The sequence below is a fragment of the Procambarus clarkii genome, chromosome 71 (genome assembly GCF_040958095.1).
Source record: "Procambarus clarkii isolate CNS0578487 chromosome 71, FALCON_Pclarkii_2.0, whole genome shotgun sequence".
Taxonomy (NCBI): domain Eukaryota; kingdom Metazoa; phylum Arthropoda; class Malacostraca; order Decapoda; family Cambaridae; genus Procambarus; species Procambarus clarkii.
In genome coordinates this window covers 19611198-19621574 of record NC_091220.1, presented here as the reverse complement: position 1 = coordinate 19621574, position 10377 = coordinate 19611198, and the positions used below count along the sequence as shown (strand labels likewise).

Sequence of the window (10377 nt, the reverse complement as noted above, 5' to 3'; positions counted from 1 at the left end):
TCGGCAACCTAACCTAACCTAACCAATAAAGGTAGGTTAGGTTAGGTTAGGTAGGGTTGGTTAGGTTCGGTCATATATCTACATTAATTTTAACTCCAATAAAAAATTTTTTACCTCATACATAATGAAATGGGTAGCTTTATCATTTCATAAGAAAAAAACTAGAGAAAATATATTAATTCAGGAAAACTTGGCTTATTAGACAAATTGGGCCTTGCATAACAGGCCGAGTACGACGTTCTGGCTACTAGGTACAACATATATATATATATATATATATATATATATATATATATATATATATATATATATATATATATATATATATATATATATATATATATATATATATTCAGTACATATATGTGCCTAGGAATATTTAAAGATTAATCTTCCCCGGACTCTTAAAGAATTAATAGTACAAAAAGTGGCTTACTAGCGGTCCCTGTGTACATAGTACTATAAGTACTGTCATATAAGGAGGGTGAGTTGTGGGAAGAACGTCAGTGTATTAGAGTTGTCAAATATGTGGTCGGGGTTTGATGCGCAAGTCCTTAAAAAGCTCAATACATAAATATACCATAGAAAAAAAAGGTTGAAATTGATTCATTATATTCAACTAAATTATATAGAGCAGGCGGGGGACAAGAGTAGTAGTTCGACCCTGAAAAAGCACATCTAGGTGAGTACAGGAACCTGTACACCTGTTGATTGACAGTTGAGAGGCGGGACCAAAGAGCCAGAGCTCAACCCCCGCAAGCACAACTAGGTGAGTACACATCCAAGAGTCAATGCTCGATCCTGCAAGCACAAATTGGTGAGTACATTGATTGACGGTTGAGAGGCGGGACCAAAGAGCCAGAGCTCAACCCTCCCGCAAACACAATTAGGTGAGTACAGAGCTCTGTAGTCGTAGTAGTTGATAGTTAATCTGTTGATAGGTTGATATGATATCTTGATTGATGATATAAGTCCTGTTGATGATTCCCAATGACTGCCTGTTGATGGTATGATATTTATAATTGATGGGTTGATAATGTGAGGCCTTTTAATGGGTTGATGATAATATTTGTTGATGGAGTGGTGAGATGATACGTGTTGATGAATTGATGATATGATTCCTTCTGATGAGTTGGCATGATGTCTGTTGATGAATTGATGACACATAATACTCGTCGATGAGCTCATGACAACATCTGTTTTAGAGTTGATATGATGCGTTTTGATGAGTTGATATACTGTATGTTTATTGATGGCATAATACAAGTTGATGAGTTGATGATAAGCCCTGTTGATGAATTGATGATCTTGCGGCTCCACGAGAAAACAATCGAATTCTTTCTGCTTTAATCAATCAAATCATCATCAATCATCAATCAAATCATCTCAATCATCATCTCAAGATAATATTCAATTCATCAACACATGGAAATTTGAGCAACTGAGAAATGCAGATTTTCTTTGCATTTGTCAACCTCAATTTTACGAAACATGTACATCTTTTAACAATCATGACGGCTTTGTTTACACATATTAAACACTTTAGTCGTCTCGGAAGCTTCACAACTCAAGGTTATTAGTTATAAACAACTCTATTGTGGTTCTGAGCTTATAAATTGTTTAAAAATATCAAGAAAGTAGTCATGATTGAGGAAAGATGTACAGGTTTCGCCATGTTATGGCTTTATGAACTCTTATGTTTCTATTCTATCTTGTATATCTGCCGTATTTCTTCTCTTAATTCTTTTGTCCCCTCTTAATGCTTCTCCTATCTCCCTTCCCTTCCCTTATTCCTTCTCTCTTTTAATTCTTCTCATTTCCCTTCTGCCTACTCTTCTTTTTTTCCTACTTCCGCTGCTCCTCCTCCTCCTTCTCTCTCCCTTCTTCTCTCCTCCTTCCTCTCTTCTCCTCTTTAAGCCATCTTTCTCTTGAGAAAACACTTCCCAACACCTTTGTATCTTGGCTTCCCAACACCTTTGTATCTTGGCTTCCCAACACCTTTGTATCTTGGCTTCCCAACACCTTTGTATCTTGGCTTCCCAACACCTTTGTATCTTGGCCCATGATAGTGTCTAGATTATGAACCCTTAAATACACGCTATGGTGAAACGTCACTATTAATCTCCACTGTTAGGAAGCTTGACTTCTTGACAGTCTTGGCAGGACAGAATCACTTGACGGAATGTAGCTCGTTGGACTAGTGACGGTGCTTCTTGACAGTTATTCATGGCTTTTGATATCACTTGACAGGGTATGGTACATATATGATAAGCTTGTGGCGCTGTCTCTTGACAGGAAGACCTGGCAAGCAGTAATACCCTTGACGGAATGTAGCACGTTAAGGTCCAGAGTAATAATATTAGACTCTATGTTCTATGTTCTCTCTCTCTCTCTCTCTCTCTCTCTCTCTCTCTCTCTCTCTCTCTCTCTCTCTCTCTCTCTCTCTCTCTCTCTCTCTCTCTCTCTCTCTCTCTAGCTCTAATATATTACCTAGTCTTCACCTGAACACTGTGAACAGAAGTTATAAGTGATTTTGATTATGAAGTTATAAGTTATCTTGAATATACTGTAGATAATGATCACCAGTTTTGCTGTTATTTTAACTTTCTCCTGAGTAAATAAGTACTATAATTTTGAGTAAACTAATATATATATATATATATATATATATATATATATATATATATATATATATATATATATGTCGTACCTAGTAGCCAGAACGCACTTTTCAGCCTACTATGCAATGCCCGATTTGCCTAATAAGCCAAGTTTTCTTTAATTAATATATTTTCTCTGATTTTTTTCTTAGGAAATGATAAAGCTACCTATTTCATTATGTTTGAGGACAATTTTTTTTTATTGGAGTTAAAATCAACGTAGATATATGACTGAACCTAACCAACCCTACCTAACCTAACCTAACCTATCTGTATAAGTTAGGTTAGGTTAGGTAGCCGAAAAAGTTAGGTTAGGTTAGGTTAGGTAGGTTAGGTAGTTGAAAAACCATTAATTCATGAAAACTTGGCTTATTAGGCCAATCGGGCCTTGCATAGTAGGCTGAGAAGTGAGTTCTGGCTAATAGGTACGACATATATATATATATATATATATATATATATATATATATATATATAATGCACAGACTACCCTATTCCAGTAGCTGAAGTTTATAACTTTTTAGACACTCAACCCACCAGGAGACTCGAACACTGGCCAACAAGGTGGCAGTTGCATGCTGTATCCACTACGCTATACTTCAAAGCCATAAGAGAGGTAGGAATTCTGGGTATATATATATATATATATATATATATATATATATATATATATATATATATATATATATATATATATATATATATATGGAATTGCCCAAAATAATTCATTTTTTAACACATGAACACAACGTAAAGAAACTAAAGAACAGCTATAAGGAGACATGACCGCAACATATATGATACTTAATTACACAGAGCAATTGACACAAGAACAATTATGTGATAGGCAGATGATGATTACGCAGAATACCATTAGGAATCTTAAACATGGAAAGGTTTTTACAACTAGTCTAAGAAATATTGAATTAATTACTTTCTTAATGAGAATATTTTAGGAGCAGGGCGGGGGGCTCGGACCTCCGACGCGCGCCTTACCTCTGAACACACTGAGAATCTGGGTTGTAGCATGTCATGGTTCATGGGTAAGGCGTGTGTGTGTGTGTGGGGGGGGGGGTGACCCCAGAGAGCCGACTCGATTCTATCCTCCTGCACCATTGTAATTTTCTTGTATATTTTCCAAAAAGTTGCAATTACAACCCCTAATTACAACCCTTAATTCCAAACTTATATACAACCCTTAATTACAAAGTGACTATCCAATCCTTAACAAATAAGTTAGTGACATAGATTTTAATTTTGAAAATAATATATGCATACCTTCACAACATTTTAATTTCATAACAGCTTGAAAAAATCTTCATAAAAAAGACCTCCCTACCCAAAAATGCTTAATGTCATGAGCTGGGAAAAATCTTCAAGATAATCTTTCGCTAGCCACAACAAGCTGCTTTCTCTCCCCAAGGCCACTACGCACGGTGGCTCTCAGGCAGTGGAAGGTCCAATTCCGTACGGTAACTACAAGGTAATCACAAGGTAGCCACAAGGTAGCTATACAAAGCAGTCATGTTTCATACCCTTATAATGTTCACTAAAAAGTATTAACACATTAACAGTTAATGACACAGAGTTAAATAAGATATCAAAGTCACCTTTGCTCGTCAGAACGGACGTGGCAAATATCTTCCATAACACGACTCGATAACGGTCCATAACGAACCGAAACATCGTCGCTTTTCCATCTTCTGAGTTGTGGTTTGGTCATTTCTTCAGCCACGTTATTGTGACTCATCGTCTGCATCTTCAGTAACAAGTAATTCATTGAGCGGATGTTACTCAGCCGTGAGAATACCTTAGATTGTGAAGCGTATTCGCCTGTGATTCACATAGATGTTTGTAATATTTTGGATCATTTTTATTAAGCAATGTTATTTGAAAGTTATGTGTAAACTTGATCAATTAATAACAGAATTAATAAAAATTATAACCACGAAGATTTTCCCTAAAGCAACAATTGTTGGTACTATAATCAGTACTGAATTATCGATATGCAAGAAATTATACATCTAGCGATTATACAGTGAACAATAATATACAATATGAGTACAGTATATATTCAATATCAGTACTGTATAATATAATACAATCTACAATATATAAGCACTGATGTGCGTAAACAACACATGCACTGTGTTTACCTCTTGTAGTTCCGTGTTACGCAATATGTTCCTGTAGAGTTATGATGCTACCTTAAGTTGAAACATCCATGAGACTGGTAAAAGAAGCATTATATAACTGGATGTGACTGTAGCAACAACATAGTTGGTTGTGATTGTCAAATCGCAGAGAGAAAAGCGATCTATTTATAATAAAATATTTCGATATGATAACTTCACATCTATCACCTATGGTGGTTTGGTTGTTAAGAGTGTCCTACATCTAACCTTTTCTATACGATTTGTCTTTCTAACCATCAATCTGGAGAAAGTATCGTTGAACTATTGGTCATCTTTGAAGACTTGGGTGGTATTAGTTTTGAGAAAGGGAGTATGGGTGAAGCTCCACAGTTCTCTGAAGTTTGGTCGGGAAGCTGGATGTCTGCATCTCCGGTCGCCATTTTTCTTGTCGTCGATGCCGGCGAAGAGCGGCTTGTCTCGCAGCTTTCGTCGTCTATGAACTTAAACTCGAGAGGGTTGTTCTCTTCCACGCTACTCAGAGAAGAGGAGGGAGTCGGTGTTATCTCTAGCACCGTCGTCTCCATATCATCCAAGAAATTCTTCTCCGCATTCACTTCAGCTTTCAACACGTTATGAAGATTTTCCTTGGAAATCTGCGGAAGTATTGAAAAGTTTTGTTTATAGAATTTTTATTTTGTGTTATGTATAAAGCAATACTCCACTTAACTTTTCCTTAAAAGTAAATAATAAATTTTATTAATTTTTTTTGTAACTAAAGTATGTAACAAAATATGCCAATGAAAAACAAGCAAGAGTAGATTTCTTAATAATTTGAAAATAAGTGTCATGACAACACTATCTCAAATATTTTTTTTAGCAAAATAATTTATGCAAATCAAAGTTTTTGAAACTCCTAAAGTTCAGAAGCACGAAAACCTCCAAAAAGTTGGGGATTCAAGACGACACAGACCTTGGACGTACGAAGCATTTCAGGTTTAGTTACACGATGCAAGGGGGCCTTAAATAACCTACATGGACAGAATGCATTAAGTTTCCTCTCAGGTTGTTAGCACCAACCTCTTCCCTTGTTGTTGTTATAGATTCAGCTACTCGGAACAAGTTCCAAGTAGCACGGGCTATGGTGAGCCCGTAGTGGACTTACCTGGCACAAGAGCGGGGCTGAATGAGTGATCCTCTTCCCTCTTTGTCTCTACACTTATCCTGCTCATCTCACTATATGTGTTTGCATGGGGGGAACCAATGGCACACGTGCCGAATGTGGCACGCGTGCCGAACGTGGCACGCATATTGATTTGTATTTTGTTTTGCATATTGTTATTGGTCGGCTAAACGAAGTTCCTTAAGAATTTTTTCCTCCATGGGCACTTGAGAGAACTTTCTAGGGAATTTTAATTATCCTAATTAAATTTTAATTAGCTTTTTATATCTCTGTCTTGTGATTCCCTACAAATTAGTTTACTGTGCACTCCTGTTGTTCAATAAATCCTTCTAAATACTTTATTATCCTCTGCCTATATCATATCATCTTTCTTTCACCTTTCCTCTCCTCATTCTATTATTTCCCCTTATTATCTCTTTTATAATGCCTCTTATATCGGTTCTACTCTTAACCCATACCTTTATCATTTTACCCCTCTTTCCTATTCCGTTATCATCATCTTTTTTGAGATATATACAAGAGTTGTTACATTCTTGTACAGCCACTAGTACGCGTAGCGTTTCGGGCAGGTCCCTGGAATACGATCCCCGCCGCGAAGAATCGTTGTTACAACCAAGTACACATTTTACTGTTGAGTTAAACAGAGGCTACAGTTAAGGATTTGCACCCAGTAAATCCTCCCCGGCCAGGATACGAACCCATGACAAAGCGTTCGCGGAACGCCAGGCGAGTGTCTTACCACTACACCACAGAGACTGGTAATTTGCTGATTTGGATTACACCACGGTCGGCCGAGCGGACAGCACGCTGGACTTATGATCCTGTGGTCCTGGGTTCGATCCCAGGCGCCGGCGAGAAACAACGGGCAGAGTTTCTTTCACCGTATGCCCAGGTTACCTAGCAGTAAAATAGGTACCTGGGTGTTAGTCAGCTGTCACGGGCTGCTTCCTGGGGGTGGAGGCCTGGTCGAGGACCGTGCCGCGGGGACACTAAAGCCCCGAAATCATCTCAAGATAATCTCAAGATACGGTAATCTGTTCCTTCCCTCGCTATCATCATTTGTTATCATATCCCTTGAGTCCCTCAACCAATCCTATATCCTCATCTTATTCCAAACACCATGAAAGTTAGGAGGTTACTACCTGACGGTGATAGGCGTCCTCCCTATCCGTGTTCTCTACAGGACTCTGCCCAGGATAGATGCTGCTACTGAAGGCTTGAGTCGCTTGTTTGGTGCGAACCATTGGGGAGACGTGCGAGTGCTTGTTAACGAGGCTGTGGGTGTTGTTCAGTTGCTGGTGGGTGTCCAGTGGTGGGCTGAGGGTGAGGTGGTGCGGGCTGCGACCGAAGCCATATTGGAGAGTCACCCTTGCATCCAAGGCACCAATTCCGTTTTCTTTGAAACATCTATTGGCGGGAAAAAAGTGGAAATGTCTTCAATGGTGAGTTTATATTAAATTTGTACAAAAAACGTTTTTAAAGTTGGTGGAAATGTGATTAGGAAATTATTTTGTCTAGCGCTGAGGAGAATGGAAAGTTATTGAAATGCAAATTGTTAAAAGTTGGTGTGTTTCTGGGTGTTCTTAAATGTTATCTATCAACTGACTACACCTAATAATAACAGTGAATAACACGAGAACAGCATGAGTTGGATGATAACAAGATAAAACCATGAGTTAGATGATAACAAGAGCCTGAGATACACTATAAAAATATAAGCAAACTCCTATATAACATAAAGAGTTAACTAAGAATCTGAGTGAACTACACAAGGAGATGCTGAGAGGCAACTCAGTACATAATATCAAGTATAATATTCACATTGAACGTTCGCCAGCAGATGGGACCCAAGAGCTGAAGCTCGACCATGGATGACTATATATATGGAGCAACACTTACCCTGACGTCAGGTGGGGGGAGGTATCTCTTGGAGGCATAGGGGAAGGTGTAGAGGAGGACTTAGACACCCGCCGGCAGACAGACTTGATAGAGTTGGTATTGGATCCCCTTCCAACGCTCCCTGCCGTGACGGAGGCCACGAAAGAGTGAGCAAGGGGCTGTTGATGGTAGGCACACGGCACGAATGTCAGTAGGAATGTCCGACGGTACTGAAATATGAGGAACACCTATAATTGGTGGAGCGTCAGTTGTATAAAGTCTTTGAGTGTTGTGAAGTTTTAGGGATTCGAGTTTTAGGGAGGTTTATTTAAGGGGGTTATCATTCCCTCTAGTGGCTCAATGGAGATAGGAAGCCGGGGGCTTGTCAAGGACCCCCCCCCCCAATCGTTACTGAGGATTTTTTTAATTGGATTTTCAATCTGTTTTATTTTGACAGAGGCGATTCCATGGGTTTATATTTTGGTGTTTTAGTCTTGGGTAAGGAGCACTAAACCATTACTATAGCACTTGGTAGGGAAACGAGGATAGGGATTTGCGATAGGACAGGGAAAAGGAACGATGCCGAACCACCTGGGCAGTCGGGGATTGAACCCCGACCAGCAAGACGCGAGGGCCTCCCCTTATCCAAGTGGTTGGGATCGGCCCGATTGAGTCCATCCTACTGTCCATGTCTGACTTGTCATAGTGCAGCCTTACTCCTCGTTTTCTCCTGCTTTCAAACATTATTACTGCCATAGTCTTTATCTCCATCTATTGTGACTTTTATTTATCTCCATCTATTGTGACTTTATTTATCTCCATCTATTGTGACTTTTATTTATCTCCATCTATTGTGACTTTTATTTATCTCCATCTATTGTGACTTTTATTTATCTCCATCTATTGTGACTTTTATTTATCTCCATCTATTGTGACTTTTATTTATCTCCATCTATTGTGACTTTTATCTCCATCTATTGTGACTTTTATTTATCTCCATCTATTGTGACTTTTATTTATCTCCATCTATTGTGACTTTTATTTATCTCCATCTATTGTGACTTTTATTTATCTCCATCTATTGTGACTTTTATTTATCTCCATCTATTGTGACTTTTATCTCCATCTATTGTGACTTTTATTTATCTCCATCTATTGTGACTTTTATCTCCATCTATTGTGACTTTTATTTATCTCCATCTATTGTGACTTTTATCTCCATCTATTGTGACTTTTATCTCCATCTATTGTGACTTTTATTTATCTCCATCTATTGTGACTTTTATCTCCATCTATTGTGACTTTTATTTATCTCCATCTATTGTGACTTTTATCTCCATCTATTGTGACTTTTATCTCCATCTATTGTGACTTTTATCTCCATCTATTGTGACTTTACCTATCCTATCGCTCCTTTAATCTCCCTTTATTTATTAAATAAGAAAATGGTATTTGAGGCACTTTTGTTTGTTTTTACTTTGTCATTGTAATATTGTATTTCCTTGCTGTCTTGTCTTAATATTCTTCTTGGGTCTTTCCGCGCCATAATTGTTGCTTCCGGCCGACTGGAGCGCTGTTCTTTGTGTAAGTTTAAGGCGGCCAGATGAGACGAGGCTTTTATCTCTGTGTCCGCCTCCTTGTTAGCAGGTTCCTGCGTCGTCTTCGTAGGCTGCTTGTTGGTTTAAAACAAGGCACGTGACGTTATTCTTAAGTACTTGGGTCTATTCTCACATTCTCACTCTTCTCTCCTCTCCTTACTTCCTTTCTCACTCTTTCTCAACCTCTACCCCCCTCTCCTCTTCCTACCATCTCCATTTCCCCTTTTTATTCTGTGACTATGTACCTATCTCTGTATTATAAACTTTTTTCCTTATTAGCGTTACTTAATAGCTCGGTCGATAGAGATTCGCTTTTACAGGCCTGGGGTTCACTGTTCGAGTTCCCTAGAACCCAGGTGAATGGAGTATTACTGTCTGTGTGACTGTCTCTGTGTCTGTCTGTGGTATTGTCTCTGTGTCGCTCTGTGGTCCTGTCTCTGTGTCTGACTGTCTGTGACTTTATGTTTCTCTCGCTTATTGTATATCCTGTTTTCCTCTTCTCTCTCTCTCTCTCTCTCTCTCTCTCTCTCTCTCTCTCTCTCTCTCTCTCTCTCTCTCTCTCTCTCTCTCTCTCTCTCTCTCTCTCTGCTACACAGATCTAAACAAGATACGAACATGGACCTAGCGAATGTTTTATCTGAAACCCGTTTAGCTGTATTTCAGAGATGACATTTATTCCTACTGAAAGCACAGTATATTGTAGCGTCCCCTCGCTTCCTCCGGACTCCAGATAGTGGTTGGGTAGTTTATGTGGTGGTTACTGGGGGGGGGGGGGTAGTAGTTGTGGTGTGGCAGTGGCATAGCGGCATAGTGCCACCGCCAGGGTGTCACTGACCTTGTCTGAGAAGGCGCAGTAGAGGATAAAGTTGGCGGCAGCATTGACAGCATTGAGGAGGTTGAAGATATTCCCAAGTCCTCTCATGATA

The 10377-nt window shown here is 39.0% G+C and overlaps 1 protein-coding gene and 1 long non-coding RNA gene across 2 annotated transcripts in view; one reads left to right on the top strand and one right to left on the bottom strand.

Annotated features, from left to right (window-relative positions):
- Positions 1-10377, top strand: part of LOC123745689 (uncharacterized) — a 165931-nt gene that overhangs the window by 43284 nt on the left and 112270 nt on the right. The gene's annotated exons all lie outside the window — the stretch shown is intronic.
- Positions 4719-10377, bottom strand: part of LOC123749465 (uncharacterized) — a gene marked incomplete at its 5' end in the record, with an annotated part of 20987 nt that continues 15328 nt past the window's right edge. Inside the window, 4 exon segments of the mRNA XM_069312210.1 lie at positions 4719-5448; positions 7118-7382; positions 7875-8083; positions 10287-10377. The exon segment at positions 10287-10377 is cut by the window's right edge and continues 39 nt beyond it. Of these exon segments, the coding sequence (XP_069168311.1) occupies positions 5092-5448; positions 7118-7382; positions 7875-8083; positions 10287-10377 (922 nt within the window). The 3' untranslated portion in view covers positions 4719-5091.